Below are 16,536 nucleotides of genomic sequence, written 5' to 3'. Positions count from 1 at the left end.
CCTCTACCCCGTCCAATGAGAGAGTCCTCTCGGACCACCGCCTGCAGCCAGGGCAGCACTCCTACCTTTTCCCAGGGGTCCATTGTGGGTGTCATGCTCCTCTGCACAGTTTGAGCCCAGCGGGGTAGACTCGGGGTTCTCCGGCTGAGATCTGAGAGGCTGAGAGGCAGATGGTGAGGCTGGGTCTGGCGACTCCAGCTGCCGGGAAGGGCTGTCTGTGGTTGACTTCAGTCGTTCTCTGGAACCCTCTTTCTTTGGTTTGATGAATTTGACTAAGGCTTTGGCTCCAATCCAGTGGTTTTTCCTAGTTAGAAGTAGATTTTTAGGACACAACCAACCCTCACTGCCCCCTCCAGTGGGTCACTGGATGCCCTAACCCGCCTGGGAACCTGGCCATTAACTTGGGGTTTAGACTGATGGCATCTTCCCCGCCACCATGATCATTGTATTTGGGGCTCAGGAGTTAGAACAGAATTCCCAGGCAGGCTCAGGCCCGGGGATGGTAAAAGCATGTATCGTGGCAGGAATCCACACCAGTTGCTCAGGAAACAGAACTTCAGATACGCCCATCAACTCTCGATTATCTCTGTGAAATAGAGGAAGCAGTGCTCCGCTAATGTGATCTGTCAGTTGGCGACTTTTCTGCCAAAATGCGATTTTCAGAAACAGTGTCACATTCCCTGACCATTCCCAGCACTGGGGAAAAGCAGGGCCGTGCAAATTTAACAAGTAAGTGATAAAGCTGTAGCTAACAGGAAACGGAGGCTTCTGTGTAACAGAAGAGAACCACACCTAGATTCTCACTCTGCTCTGCAACTGAACTGCACTGTGTTTACACAAATCACTCCATTTCCTCATCTGGGCCTCAACACCATCTATCAAAGTGAAGGCTGAGGCTGAGGTTCAGAAATTCTGTGGTTCTGTGATTTCAACAGAGAGGCCATGAAGGATGCATGGTGGTTCTGGCTTTGAGGCTAGGCTAGGACAAGACCATCCGTAGGGCCGACTCCTGGGGCCCAGGCCCAAGGGAAGCACCACTGGACAGATGCTGGCAGTGTCAGGGGACTGAGCCAGCCCTACAACCCACTGCCCTCCGGAGAAGAGGATGTGTTTGTGAAGCCGCCCTGGGGTTCAGCGAATCCAGAGGAATCTGTATAAGGCCAAAAGGTCCAAGTGTTTGAAGACCATGGGTACCGCGTCTGGAGTCCTATTCATGCTTCCTTCCCCAACCAGGAACGTGCTTTTCTACACTTTGCTAAATCTTGTACAAAAGCCAACAAGGCAACCCTTCTACCCTGCTTTCATGGTTCCAAACCACTGACTCTCTGTACCCTTCAAAGGGTTTGTGGTTCCATGAAGCCTGTATCTTGTCAGGGTCAACTGGCATATGCCACCCCTCATAGGACAAGCTGGAGCACAGGGGCCGTGGGAGGGACATGCACACAGTGAAAAGACACAGGCCCTATGCACTGGGCGCTGCTTGGAAGGCAACAGTTTTCACCCTGCGCGAGAAAAGGATTTCTGTTCTGTGTTTAAGTCACTGAAATGTAAATCAACTTACTTCTTTGGAGCAGGGTCATAGAACTTGTACTGATCCATGATTTTTTCTTCCAGTTTTTCCTTATGCCTCCGTAAGGCATTTAATTTGTCTCTGTGAATAGAGGGGAAAGAAAATCCATCAATCTGGTTTTAAATGAAACAAATGAACATACTCCTCAGCCCAGCCTGGGACCTGGCCCAGGAGGGGCCAGTATTTTTCTGGGATTCAGACATCATGGTGCTCATGACCATCACAATCACTGAGTTGGGAATACGTGAATGGAAGCGTCTGACATGGGTCCAGGCAGCCCTGATACCTATAGGAGGCCTGCTAAAGAACCTAGGATCCAGCTGGGAGTGAACTCAAGGGAGCAAAGCCCTAACCACCTGAAAACTCAAGCTCAGAAGCTCCAAGGACTTTCCAGCCAGGATGCTGGACACCCCAGGGTCAGACACAGAACCAGCTCCTGTGGGTGCATGTCAACAATACTTTGGGGGAAGGGGGTGAGGTCTGCTTTCAGGGAGTTAGATGGGCATCAAGGTTGAAAAAGTCATTTCAGCAGAGTCAAACCTCTGACCTGAACCCATTCTAACGTTGGGTTTCTGGTAAAATTTCCATGGGAACAAACTCAAAAGGCTTCAGGGGCCAGACAGAGAAGACAAGGAGCAAAGTGGACCTGGAAAGACTAGAAGGAGGGGTGGGGACTGTGGCAAGGCTGAGCTGCCCCAGCATATCTCTGCCACGTGGGAATGAATGCAGGCCAGGGAGGGGACGGGGTGGATGGGCGGATCTTTCCATTTTTTTTAGAGAAGCTGGAAACTCAAATTGTGAAACAAAATCTTCTGATTTGTAAATGCTGGAAACCAGTTTGTTTTCAAAAAACACAGAAAGGATCAAAGAAACCTCTTAAATCCTGCTGCCAGAGAGCATGTCTGCTTCCTGGGACAGAGGCTCTGGCCTTCCTGATACAAAGAGGGTGCTTTTGTTTTATCTCAGGGAGTCATGCGGGTGGTGGAATCCAGACAACATTGCCCAGAGGGCCGCCGACTCCTGTCCTGCCCCAGCTCTGACCACCTGCGTCGTCTTGGAAGCTTGGACCCCTGGTTTCCCCAGTGGAAAATGAGGCCTCTGGGCCAGAGGCAACTGCTCAGGCTTCTTTCTATCAAGCTGCTGCCAAGGTTCCACCCAAACGGAGGTCTCTCCCAAGAGTTCCCTGTGAAGGGAGCACATCACGAACCACTGGGCCCTGGACCACCAGCCCCTCTCTGCTCCCAGCCCCCTTGGCTGGGTGACTGTGATCTGTTACTCTGTCCTCACGGCCATGCTGCTCAGCCACAAGCTGTGAGTGCTTAAGTGGCTGCGTTCGGCCCCAAAACACACACAAACTCAGAGAGCCAGCACCGTGCCCCTCCCAGCACCCGGCACAGCGCTCCACCCAGAGCAGCCTCTGGGCAGCCTGCCAACTCCTGGCCCTCTGCAGACACCCTCGAATGCAGAACTGTCATCACACCATCGCCCCGGGCTCCAGGTTCCTAGTCGTCTAGAAAGCACCTGCCCGGCGTCTGCTGGGAATTATTATCAGCTGGATTATAGGGGCCAACTTCAGGCAACCATCATTTCTACCCCAAAATTACAGTGTGGTTTTCACTGTAAACCATCTTTTGGTAGGTGGGGAGCCACCTCTAGACAAGCAGACGAAGCCGGGAGAACAAAAAGGAGCAGCACTACATTGGAGAGCTGGGACAGTGTGCCATCTCCCCGTGACCTCGTCCCTCTACCAGCCTGGCCCCTCTCGCCTTCCCTTCGCTGGCCAGCCATCCCCGACCACGAGGAAGGACAGTCAGACCACCACAGCAGAGTGTGAACGCCTCCCTGGATCCATGGACGCATCTTGGATTACTCCCCTTTCGAACCATGTGGCCCCAGCACCAGGCTCTTCCTCTTGACCTCACTGCTGGCAGCTTCCTAGGCCCTGCAAGATCAGCATCGCTTCAACACTCCCCAGTGAACCCCAACTCGTTAGCCAGGCATGGGAACCTCCCATGACTGAGGATTCCTCTCCCTACAAGGTCCCTGTGCCCAGACCCCTCTGCTCCGCCGTCACATCCCCCGATCTGCCTTGCCGTCTCCCCGCCCTGCATCAGCAGCAGAACCCCACCCTCACCCCTCCTTCCACACCTCCGTGTAACTCCTCAGCTCTGTCTGGGATGGAAAGAGCCCTGCTCACACCCTGCCAATCCTACTGGTTCCCGGTGACCAGGTCATCATGCACCTCACAGGGCCCACGCCAAAGCCGGCAGAAGTAAATACTGCAGCACAACGGTCACCCACCCTCCAGACAACCCAGGGGAAAAGACAGGCGATAGAAAGAGATGGGTTGTGGCACCTGTGCTCAGCCTTGCATTGGAATTCTTTCCCTGAGGTACTTTTTGTTAGCATGGTTGTTATTTTTAGAAGTGAACTTAATTCCTAAAGCAGATTAAGAAGCTTCTGGCAGTAGGCAATGTCTTTGAAAAGCAAAAGAAAGCCAACTGCCACCGCTTGCAGAAACCCAGAACCACTCCAGGGGCACGGAGAGAGGGATGCCCTGGTAAGACGGTCTGCCCCCGCCCTGAGGGACCCCAACAGGCCCCAGGGCCGCTACTTGCCCAGAGCGGAGCAGGTCTTGGCGGGGGAGGTGGGACCCCTGTGCCGACGCCCGCGTCCCCCCACCCCCCTCCACGGCCCCTCACATGTACTGCTTTTGCTCCTCGTGATACTGCTCCTTGTTCTCCATGTTCTGCTCGAGAAGCATCTGGTTCTGCTGGCTCAACAGCTGGATCTGGCTCAAGAGGTGATGATTTTCTTCCTCCAAGTTCCCCTTGAGGCGGGAGAGCAGCTAAAACAGAGATCAACCATGTCTCAAACACTGTGTGACCCCCGAGTCTACTGCTGGGAATCTAGCTTCCAAAAGGGAAAGGCCACGTGCGCCAAGATGCCTGTCTCAGGATCATCCATACTTGTGAATGATCCTCGGCGACCACACTGTGCAATCCGATAGCCGCTGGCCACGTGTGGCCGCTGAGCACGTAAAAAACAGCCAGCCAGTCGGCGCTGAGCCAAGCTATGCCACAGGTGGGAAACACAGCAGATTCTGAAGGCTGAACTAAAATAAAGGATGTGAAATATCTCATTAATGAGTTTTTTGTGGTTACACGTTGAAATGGTAGTATTTTAGATATGCTAGCTAAATAAAATGTTATTAAAATTAAGCCCATCTGTTTCTTCCTTTTATTAAGATGGCTGCTGGAAAATTTTAAATTATATCTGGCAGCTGCATTATTATTTCTAGTGGACAGCTCTGTCCTAGACAAGAGTCAGCACACTACCTGGTAAAGACCCATGTAGCAAATATTTTAGGCTTCTGGGCCAGACAGTGGTCTCTGTCGCAAATACTCAACTCTGCTGTCACAGCAGGAAGGTGGCCCAAGACAGAATGTGAACGCACGGGTGTGACTGTGTTCCAATGGGACTTCGCTCATTAACGTTGCCATTTATCTGTCAGACCATTTCTACTTGCCACAAAATAGGCTTTTCACCTCCCCAACCATTAAAAAGCATAAAAGCTATTCTTAGTGCACGGTCATTTCAAACAGGTGGCAGGCGGGACTGGATTTCTGGGCTGAGGTCAGCCAGCTCTGCTCTAGAATATGTACACATGATTGGTGCAGTAGCAGAATGACAAGCTTCGGCCTCAGACAGACTAGGTTGCAATCTCCTTCTGCAGACCCCAGCCTGAAGTCCCCTGGGAAACCCTACAGCCCCTCCCTGGGTGGCACAGCCCACGGCAGGGGCTTTCCTCCGGCAGTGCTCACCTTTGTCTCGGCCCCCACCTCCTCCACAGGCCCCTGCCCCAGCCCAGCAGGCCCTTAGGTGTCTCCTGGGCCTCTGCGTCCTCATTCATGACAACATGGGGCTACCGTGAGCTCAAAGGAAAAGGCCTCTGAGAGTGTTTCTCACACACAAACCAGGAGAAGCTGTGTCCCGGGTCCCTGGCTGTCCTAGGGGCCACCTCAGAGCTGAGGTAGGACGCAGCTGCCCCTCCCTGCCTGATCCGCTTTGCCAGTCTTGTGTTTGAGTTAGTGGATGACTTCATCTGGGAGGGCGCTGCCGCTTAAGAAGATACTTTCTAAAAAGTGCACCAAAAGGGAGAGCTCTGCCCCTCTTGAAACCAGGGACTCCCGTGTAAGCTCCCTAACTGCCCCGGGATCAGGAACCAGTCAGCCAAACCCAAGCACGGAGGAAAATCTGTGCCATTTCTCTAGCACAGCGTGGCTATTGACATGAAAAGAAAAAGGAAACAGCATTGACCCAGCCAAGAGGACAGAGATAAAACAGTGCTTGGCTGTTTCCACGCACCTGCCTGACCCTGTGCAAAAAGCAAAGGTCAGATGAAAAGGTGTTTTCTAACACACCCCTACCAGCTGTGGTGTCCTGCCCCCTTTCACACACAGTCTTTGAGCAGAGACGCCAAGGAGGACCCATCACGACCCCACTGAGCCCAGGGCTGTCGTCCCCAGGGACCTGTCCTGGGGCCCCGAGGCCCTGCCCGGCCCAGGCCCACCTCGCAGTGGTTGTCCAGCTTGGTCAGCGAGATGTCCATGCTCTGGTGCTGCTCCTTCAGCTCGTCGAACTGGGCCTGCCAGCGGTTCAGCTCCAGCTGCGAGTTGTTCAGCGAGGTCTTCAGCTCCTTGGTGTGGGCGTACAGCTCCTCGTACTCCCCCTTCAGCTGACGGTGCAGGAAATTCACCCTGGGGGAGTGGAGAGCCACAGGGCCAAGGGCTGAAGAGCGCTCCCAGGCCCTGTCCCAGCTGTGCAACCTTCAACCAAACCACAGCCTTTCTGGGCCTCAAAATGAGGGGGTTGAACAAAATCAGCGGTTTTCATCAAATTGTGTTCTTTGGGGTTCTATGAAGGTACCCCTGGTGCCCCCACCTTGGCTGGGGGAGACAGGACAGGCAGGCTCAGACACTTGCTTCAACAGAACACCACTGTTACGATCTCTTCTATATTTAAGGCTGTGGTATATCTGTCTACTTGGAAAAAAGGGTTCTGCTGTTTAAAAGATTTTTTTTTAAAAAAAACACTGAACCAGAACATTTCTACTGTAAAACTCTTTGTCTATGCCCAGCTCTTGTTCCCAATTCCAAGCCCCTTTCTAATTTCACGTCCTGAGATAAAGATGAGATTCTGGGGGTATTAGGTAAACCCACTGAAATCATCATAATACTAACTATTATCCACTGGGCTTTCTTGGGGGGAAGATTTAGAATAGGAAGCTCAAGTTACAGGGGCTCACGGACTCCCTGTCGCTGTCTGGTCACTGCTGGCACTCTTCGCCCACCTGCCTGGCACCTGCGTTTGCAGCCTCTGGTTCACGTTAACACGAGGACATGGCGGAAGAGGCAGTGTCACACGGTCATGCCACAGACAAGACTAGATTCAAACCCAGACTCTGCCCTGATGAGAAGACAGGCCCTGAACAAGGTGGCTTATTCTCTCCCCCATCTGTTTAAAACAAAAAAGCACAATAGTTCAGCAGAGTCTTGTCCCTCTCAGCAGTAACATTCCGTAAGATTCCCGAGACACTAAGTTAGCTCTCAGGGGAACACACAGGGGTGGGCTCCTGTGCGCCTCTGGTCACACATTATTGTCAGCTGATCAGGACATATCTTGTTTTATATGGTTTGTCTAAAGACACATTAGTGATAGGCTCCCAGCCGACAGCACTGTAATTCATGCCCCGAGGGAAGCTTACCTACCACCTGTATATTCTCCGTAAGGCACATGCCAGCCTTGCACTGAGAACACGAGACTGCACTTGAGTACTCCCGGGGGGGGGGGGGGGCATTTAAAACACTGAAATCGTCACCAAAAAGCACAAAAATACGAAAACCATGGCACTAAACAGGCCACAAAAAGACCGCTCGTTTGCAGTATGCGCTGACACAAGAAGGCAGAAGTTAAGCATCTCGTTCATCCTTGGCTGGAAACGTGTACACCAGGCGACTCAAGCACTTCGCCCCCCACCCACCCTGGGGCAAGTCCACCAAAGCTCCCCGAGCACTGACTCGGGGCTCACAACAAATGTTAGCAAGGAGGTGTATTCACCGAGAGGGAGTCTGCTGGGTGATGAAAAGTACCTGTGGCTGAGACAATCATGGTCACCTCACGGAGGGAGGTGAAGACACCAGCTTAGACAGACCACTGTCCCCAAGCGTCACTTTGGTCCTGCCATCCCAGCTACCAGCTAGTTCCCTTTTAGCGCGTTACCATCCAGCTGTTAACGTGGCAGGGTTTGTGAGAATAAACGATTCCCAGGGCCTCCCCTGTGATCCGCTCTGAGCATGCTGAGTGAGTAGATCTGACCGGAATCTGCGGGTGGGGCCCCCGCTTACCTGTCCAGCTCTTCCCGCAGCCTCTGGTTCTCGCTCACGGCCACAGCGCTTGTCCTCTGCTCCTGCTGCAGGGCCTCCCTCTCGGCCTTCACAAACTTCTCCAGCTCGTCCAGCTCTGCTTTGTGCTTCAGCAGGTCGCCATGCCTGTGGGAGGGGACACCCGCTGGCAGCTTGTCCATGCCTTCTTTCTCTGCAGGTACCTCACACCCTGGGAGATGGTGAAGCCTCCACGAAGAAGTGGGGTTCGTCTAGTGGCTTCTCTCTGCAGAGCCGAGGGGGACGGGAGGCCAGAGTGCAGAGGAACAGGAGGGGGTGGCTGGGAGAGGTGGCTGGGGCAGGGCCAGAGCCAGGGTGGGGCGGCTCTGGGGGTCTCCTCCAGCCCTGGAACCACAGGTGTCTTCTTCCCATCCCACATGCCCCTCAACTCCCTGTCAAAGCAGGCCTTCCTCCCAGCCACCTCGGGAAGCCAGGATGATGCTAACTCCATGCGCTTCTCTAAGGGGTCTTAGTAAGTTACCAGTGGCCTGCTAAATGCAAACAGATCTAAAAGAAACCACCAAATAAACAGCTGAACACCACCACATATGACAGCTAATGTAACAGCGAATCCCCACTCAGCGGGGACTAGGTGACCCCCTCCCTCGGAAACCTGGCTCCCTGTTCTTGTATGGGCTGGGGGAGGGGTGGGCAGAGGCTAGTCCGGTGGGGCCCGGGCAGCTGCCGGGGGCCAGCTGTTCTCACACTCACTCACTCACACACACACTCACACACGTACACAGGGGACTGCTCCCGCACCCAGGCGTTACCCTCTCCCCCTTTTCATTTTCCTCTTTGTACTTTCTCCTCCGTCTCACTCTGTACAGGTTACCGCACAGCCATCTCTGGAGGGCAGCAGAGCACAAGGATGGAGTCCCTGACAAGCCTGGGCTGTTCCCCAACCCCCACCTGCTGTAAACTTCTGAGCTCACGATGACTCGAGAGCCCCCAAGTCTAAGGTGGTAACAAACGCGCCACCTTGCACCTTCCCCTCTCCAGCAGATCCCTCTCTCCAGACGTCCTTCCTGAGTTTTTCACACTCAGAGACCACCCAGCGTCCCAGGGTTTTCTAGCCTCGTCTCCAGACTCCACCCCGACCTCACCAGCCCCCACGTCAGCTGTATTTGGACTATCTGACTGGAGCCCAGTCTTGGGCAGGAATCAAGCTCAGAACCTGCTCGGGCAGCCGTATAAACACAAACTTTTGTGTGGCCTTAGCCGTGGGGCCAAGGCTCCCCAGTGTGGCCCAGTGAGAAGCTGGGCGGGAGCTTGGCCTGGCTTTTGGGGGCGATCTTTCTCAACCAGGCTGACGATTCCGGGGAAAGTCAGGCAAGGTCTGACAAATTAGGATCACGGGCTGACCATCAGGGACCCCAACTTCCACTTCCCTGTTGTAACGTCTTGGAAAAGTGCATCGACCAAGCACCTCTCTAACTATTAGTAACCACTCCTCTGCAGAACAGAACCTGAGTGAGTCTGGCTCACTGAATCCCTGGTGCGAGACAGGGTGCTAAGTATCTGGTAAGACAATGAATGAATGACTGTCTGATTTAAGTGTCAAATGAAATAAATATAGAGCCATCATCCCTGTGTTCCAGGTACCCACACTCCTGAACCCATAGCCCTGCTGCAGACACACCCAAGGGGCCTCCAGCCTCTGTCCAACCAGTAAAAAGTACTGAGTTAACACAGTGGTTCTGTGTTGAACCCTTCCTTCAGAGCCAGTCCAAACTCCACCTGCAAAAACCTTCCCCCACTGAACAGACAAGAAGAATATCATGAAACCTTCACAATAATAACACATAATAGGACACGTGGGTGCCTGGTGAGTGCGGGGCGCCGTGCTAGTTTCAGAGTTGAATGAACACTTCTCACTCCACTTCACTGGTCAACTGGGTGCACCCCCGACCACGTCTAGACACAGCACTATGTACACAGGTGTCTACTAAGTGTCATGTGAATAAAGGTTGGGCGCAGGAAGAGGCAGAAGATGCTCGTTCTGGCTGGAAGGGATGGAGATCTGGGTGGATGAATGGGGTGGACTCCAGAAGGAGGCAGAAAGGAAGCACTGGGTGAGTGGAGGTGGGGGTCCTTAAGGGAGCAGGGACCCCAAAGCTGATGACAGGCTTTCCTGAGCTGGAACTGGCCGTGGCAACCCCCTTCTCCACCCAGGGCCCTCCTGCTACTGGGCCTTCATCTGTACAAACTCCAAATCGCTGAGGGTGACGCTGATTTTCTTTCCTTTGGGAAAGTTCTGATGCCCCAGATAGCATGACGCAGCAACCCAAGAGGAGAGGCGGTGTGGGGAGTAAGCGGGGGTGGGGACACAGACCCGGGGGAGCCCACCCCTCCAGCCCCCCACCCTCACCTCTCCCCGAGCTCCTTGTGCTCCAGCTCCAGGTTGCGATGCAGCGTCTTCAGGCAGCTGTGCTGGCGGATGAGGGCCTCGTACTCCGCGGACTGACGCTCGTGGAGCGCGCCCAGGTGCTCGTGGTCCTGCAGCAGGGCCTGGTAGGCGGCCGTCAGCTGCTCCTGCTGCTTCTGCAGGGACTCGTTCTCGCTCTCCTTGGCCGCCTGCTGGTTCTGCAGCAGCGTGTACTGTGCGGTGAGCGAGGCGCTCTGGGAGCTCAGAGTGGAATTCTCCACCTGCCGAGGGAGAAGGGGCTGACACCGAGAGACCAGAGACCCTGGGACAGGCAGAACCCAGCTGGGGCTGAGGACAGATCCACCAGGATGTAAGGAGCCGCTGGAAGGGGCCAAAACGGCATCAACTGACTGTCATGTGGGGCTTCAGCCCTGAGTCTGTCTCTACAGATGAGACCTTTCTGGGCAAATTAGGTCCTTTCTCTAAATAAGCTCCTTGGATACCCTCTCTGAATACTTTTAAAACCCTATTTCTTAGAGGGGAGGATATACCTTAGTGGTAAGAGTGCGTGCTTAGCAAGCATGAGGTCCTGGGTTCAATCCCCAGTATCTCTATTGAAAGACAAATAAATAAAAATAAATAAACCTAACTACCTCCCCAAAACCCCTATTTCTTAAAAGAAGTAAACAGGGCATCAGTGAGATACCGAATACCTCAACACCACCACCAAGCACCTTAACCTGATATTTACAGAACACCCATCCGACAACATCCGAACTTATCAGAAAACGGAAGAGGAGGGAACACTTCCTAACTCATTCTGAGGCCAGAATCACCCTGATACCAAAAGCAGACAAAGACATGACAACCACAGCAAAAAAAAAAAAAAAGCCAACAAAAACAAAACTATGAACCAATATAACCAATATCCTATTTTCTTGTTTCAACGGAACAAATCCCAACCTCTATGCCAAACAGTTTCCTGTTTATTATCTGACTCGTAACTTACGTATTTTCAAACATCTTTCTCAGAAACTGCAGTAAATGCTAACTCATTTTCCCACAATCCATTAATCGTAAATAAAAAAACAACAACCTAAAATGAGTGGCCCAGAACTAGTTTTGCTAGATGCTCTCAACAGCCTGGGAGCCACCCCACAGCCCACTTCCCTCGTGGAGATTACAAGTTCACATTCGCTTCCGCCAGGTTCTACAGTGAAGAAACCTGGTTAACTCTGCTGAACCAAACTCATCTGATCTCAGAGCTGCTTTTTCCAAGTCACTCCTAATAGCATCTTAAGAAACAGACAAGACTGCAAGTAAAAGCAGAGAAATAAACTTTTTTAGCCTGTGAGCCATGGGTTTGGTCACTGAAAACCACCTTCAAAGGTTCTGAGGCTCGGAACCTTTGTTTACAATGAGGCTATCAAAAATAAAATAAAACCCCAAACTTTCCCACGCTTTGTCCTGCTGGTCAGGAGTCAGAGCGCGCTGGGCCGGCAGGCCCCCGCGGGGCCGCGCCTCACCTGCAGCTGGGCCGTCTGGGTCTGCAGCGTGGTGTTGTGCTCCTGCAGGAAGGCACTCTGCTTCTGCAGCGTCAGGACCTGACTGCTGAAGGCCGTGTTCTGGGTCTCCAGATGCTGCAGCTGTTCCTTGAGCAGCTGCTTCTCGGCCTGCAGAGCCGCGTTCTAGGGGACGGGGAAGCAGGAGGCCAATCGGACACCAGCTCCATCCATGCCCGCCGGCCGTGGGTACTTGAGATGTAAAGAACCCTCAAGAGTTGATGCTTTGGGGGCCAAAGCCAGAGTCCACCGGTGAGAGAAGCAACATTTTCCCTCTTGGAAAAGACAGTCAACAGAATTGAGGGGAAGAAGCTACTTTTTTGTATATACTTCCAAGATGGAAATGAACACACGTGATGGGGATACTGCAAAGAACTGTGTGCGAGGCCAGGCTGAGCTGGAGTTTAAACCGCTTCATCCCTTCTCTCTTTAATGCTCTTGTTTTCTGTGATCACCCTGAGAATGCCTGTCTGCCAGCATCCTGCACAGGACCGGGAGTCAGAGCCTGTGGCCACAGCCTCACCCCACTCAGGGGTGACAGCAGGTAGAACAAAGAGGTCCACACTCCACAAGACTCATAAAGACCAAGTAAAACATGCCACCACCTGGGCCAGGACGCGTGGGGTGTAGTCTTGCACTGTCCCTTACTAACGTGGGACTTAGGGTCAAGTCTCAACCTCTATCTCACCTTTCTCACCTGTCAAATGATGAAAATCATCATTATCTACTTTATAAAGTCATTGGGAGACGCCAAACAAGATCAGGGATTTAGACACACAATGGCAGACTTTCTCTGCAATTTTGGGGTTTGCCAACCATTTATTCCTGCTGTCGTGGTGGGGAGGCCACCCCACATGATACGTAAACAATGGTCGTATCTGTGATCTAATAAAATCTCATTTACAAAACCAGGTGGTGGGTCGTAGTTTGTCACCCTGCGGTAGAGCACTGAACACCATGGAAATGGAGCGCTGGTGTGTCACCTACAGGCCAAGTGTGATGGGCCGGAGGCAGAGAGCACATCTCCATGGGAAAACATGGACACGCCCTGTCACGTCAGAAAGGCTGAAGGGATCTCAGGTGAAAAGGAGCCCACAGGACTCGCCAGGAAACTCAAGAAGTGGCCTACTAGCTCTGGGTAGATCTCAATAGCTTCTGACATCCTGGGTCCTTGATGGAACATCGAATTCCCACGCTATCAGGGGACCCTCGGCAGGACACTCTCTCCCCACTCACATTGCGTTCCAGCTCGATGGCCCGGTCCTTCACGCGGAGAAGCTCCATCGTGGCTTCCTTGTGGCTGGGCCCCCAGGACTCCTTCCCCGGGTGCCCAGTGGCCAACGCCCCCACCGGGTGTTTGAAAGAGTTCTGCGCATGCTTCCCCTCCTCCTGGTTCTGTCTGAGGATCTCACACTCCTTCTTCAACTGTGGGAGCGGGACACGAAAGCAGACTTGGGGCAGGAAGAGGCACAGCTCAGATCCCAGCACCAAACCCATCTCCTCCGCACACCCGACCCCTCGCCAGGCTCTGGTGTGTGCACCAGGCAGCCACCGTTGCTTTCAGGAGGAGGGCACGTGACCTTAGTCCTCTGCAGAGATGATGGAGGGGCAGCGGCCGGGACCCAGTCCTGACTTTATCCCTGTGACTGGCAAGTCTTCTCCTTTCCCTGAGCCTCAGGTGTCCACTCCAGACACCTGCTCCAGAAAAATGGCATCCAGGCTGCCCCTCTGCCACCCAGGTGAGGGTCTGGAAAAGGTGCGGCGGGGACCCAAAGCTTGTCCCTACGGGGGCTGCTCTTACCACCTGGAGCTCGTTCTGTAGTTGGTGATTCAGGCTGGCTTTCTCTTCTACTTGCGCTTCTAAGAACACGATCTTTTCTTCTTTCATGGCTAGTGTTGTTTTTAGTGCGGATTCATTTATGCTCTCCAAAATCTTGTATTTCCTGAAAAATACAAATACGTAGTAGTATTTATCTGCCTCTTCCACCCATGAGCTCCCAATCTCTCAGCTGCCAACACATCCTGTCTCCATGAAGCTGGGTTCCTCATCACCTTGCAGCATTTAGCCCAGAACTGCAGGAGCCAAAACCCCTCCTCGGGCTCCTAGCAGAGACACATCCGTGACACCTTCACTGCTGTAGCTTTATAGGTGCCGTCTTAGGGAAGTATTATTATAGCCATTTTACAGATGGGAAAACTGAGTCCCAGAAGTTAAGTGATTCATCCAAGATCACAGGGCCAGATACTTGGTAAGTCTGTTTGGCCTTTTCACCACACCAAAAGGGTGTCACATTATCTGGCATGTCAGTTACAAGTCCAGCAATAGTTCAAGATGATAGATTTCCTTGAAAAGTGAGATGATTTAGGGGGAGGGTGTAGCTCAGTGGTAGAGTGCATGTTTAGCATGCACAAGGTCCTGGGTTCAATCCCCAGTATCTCCACTAAAAAAAAATTAAAAAAGAAAAAGAAAAGTGAGGTGATTTAGGAAAGCACTGGAGGCAAAAGCAGCAATGGTTAAATTGTTAAAAATTAAAGGGCTGGCGGAGGGAGAGAGGGGTGACTAGGTGGAACACAGGGGACTTTCAGGGCAGTGGAAGCACTCCGTTACTACAGGGGTGGATGCATGTCAGTACATGTTTGTCAAAACCCATAGAATGTGCAGCACCAAGAGTGAACCCCAATGTCAACTGTGGACTCCGGGTGAGGATGACGTGTCCGTGTAGGCTCACAGAGGGTAACACACGTACCCCTGGTCGGGGTGTTGGTGGGGAAGGGCATGAACGTCAGGGGAGGGGCTATGTGGGACATGTCTGTACCTTCCCCTCAATTTTGTTGTGAACCTAAAACTGCTCTTAAAAAGTCTATTTTTTAAAAATTAAACTTTTTATTGGACAAAAGAAATCCCTTCCCCTCCTCCCTGGGGAACTCCAGGAAGGAGACCTGGAATGTAAAGGATTTCGGCTCGAGGAAGCACGTGACAACAGGCCCTGGGCTGTGAGGAGTAACTGGAGCCCTGGAGCCGGGGGGCACGTGGGGAACGAGCTGTGAAGCCTGCAGCCACGGGGGGGGGGGGGGGTCGGAGCTGGGGGGTGGGGTCCTCACGTGTCGCCAGTGCTGTTATCATCCTGCAGCAGCAGCTCCTTGTGCAGGCCGACCTTCTCCAGTTCCTGGCTCAGTTTGTCCAACTCGCTGCTCAGCTGCTGGCTCTTCAGCTTCTCCTGCACCAGGTCCTGCAAAGGCAGTGAAGACAAGGGTGGGACAAGAGCCCAGCAGAAACGGCCGGGAGGGCCGGGCAACCATCTCCTCGAGTCACGGCTGACTCAGGTGTCGCGAGGGCTGAGCGGGTGCTTCTCCGGGGATAGTGATCCCCAGGATGTCTTCAGAAGGGAAGGGATGAACACACTTCCCAGCCCGCGGCGTTCAAGACACCAGGCCACGCGGTAGTGTGTCCAGGATGGATTGAACGTGCTCCAAACACATCCAGATGTATGTATGAAATACCATTTATGTTGCCATTTGAGGAGCGGGTCTGAATTCTGCCAACACGATTGCTTTCTCTGTGAAGTAATGTAATCAAATGCTCACTGTAAAGAATTTAGAACAGACAGAAAAAAGTCCAAAGAGGAGAAAGATTTTACTTTAAACCCTGGTTTTGATTTACTTTTCAAAAGTGGTGTTGACCTCATTTAGGGGTTCACTGACTCTGGTCCACACCTCTGTAGCTCTCCAGAGCTACACCAGTTTTCTGTCTGGTGTCACAGCTTGTATGCATACCCTTACCAAACCCTGACAACATGACGGAGAGTAGTGCTCGCCAAACATTCGGTCTGCTCCCTCCAAATGTCCCAGACATCCAGCAGGTAGGTAAAGCCAGGTGACCAGTCCTGGCAGATGGGCTGGGGGTGGAAGTGATGTGGTCACCTCCCAGCTGTGGTGTGGAGAGGCCAGTGTGCGAACTTCCAGCTGCCTCTCTTCTGCCAGGGCAACTGCCCAAAGTCGTGTTAAGATGAAAGAGTCAGAAGATGAAAGCAGCCTGGACGCTGAGCCACGGCACCGAGGACAGGCTCCCCAAGAGTCACCTGGACTCTGGTGAGAGGAAAACTAGCCTTTGACATGGTACGCCCCTGTGATTCTGGGGTTGTCTGTAAATGCAGCGTCACGTAACCTATGCTTACAAAAGCGGGGTCGTGTTGGTGTTTTGTATCTCTCATCTGCCTGCACTGATTTTTTTTTTTAAACACAGAGATCTCTCTGTGTTCTCTGAATCTATTTCCTTTTCTTCCCTGGCACACAGCTGGACACACTCCCCAGCCTCCCTGGCATATAGGTAGTGTGGCACTCACCGAGTTCTGCCCTGTGAAGTGGGTCCTTCTCACTCACTCTCCTCCTCATCTACCTGCCACGGGCAGAGCGGCCAGAAGTGGCTCCACCACGGCTCGGCTGAGCCACGGATGGAAGAAACCAGGGGCCTGAGTCACTGCACTTAAGGCCACCTGTGAGCAGCCACCCTGAACTCCTACATGTGTGGAGACTCAACCTCTGTGATGGGCCGTTCAGATGCTGAAGTCGTTTACTGGAGCAGTGACACCCTCACAC

General features: G+C 52.9%; 1 protein-coding gene across 9 annotated transcripts in view; it reads right to left on the bottom strand.

Annotated features, from left to right (window-relative positions):
- CCDC88C (coiled-coil domain containing 88C) overlaps window positions 1-16,536 on the bottom strand; it is a 122,044-nt gene that overhangs the window by 18,232 nt on the left and 87,276 nt on the right. For all 9 annotated transcript variants that reach the window (XM_074365136.1, XM_074365137.1, XM_074365129.1 and 6 more), the window contains 10 exons: window positions 15,043-15,170; window positions 13,742-13,883; window positions 13,177-13,365; window positions 11,905-12,066; window positions 10,382-10,659; window positions 7,978-8,121; window positions 6,144-6,330; window positions 4,273-4,418; window positions 1,562-1,651; window positions 66-304 (listed from right to left, as the gene is read on the bottom strand). In XM_074365136.1, the coding sequence (XP_074221237.1) occupies window positions 66-304; window positions 1,562-1,651; window positions 4,273-4,418; window positions 6,144-6,330; window positions 7,978-8,121; window positions 10,382-10,659; window positions 11,905-12,066; window positions 13,177-13,365; window positions 13,742-13,883; window positions 15,043-15,170 (1,705 nt within the window). The remainder of the gene's footprint in view (window positions 1-65; window positions 305-1,561; window positions 1,652-4,272; window positions 4,419-6,143; window positions 6,331-7,977; window positions 8,122-10,381; window positions 10,660-11,904; window positions 12,067-13,176; window positions 13,366-13,741; window positions 13,884-15,042; window positions 15,171-16,536) is intronic.

The sequence above is a fragment of the Camelus bactrianus genome, chromosome 6, assembly GCF_048773025.1.
Source record: "Camelus bactrianus isolate YW-2024 breed Bactrian camel chromosome 6, ASM4877302v1, whole genome shotgun sequence".
NCBI lineage: Eukaryota > Metazoa > Chordata > Mammalia > Artiodactyla > Camelidae > Camelus > Camelus bactrianus.
This window is presented reverse-complemented; position numbering and strand designations above follow the sequence as displayed.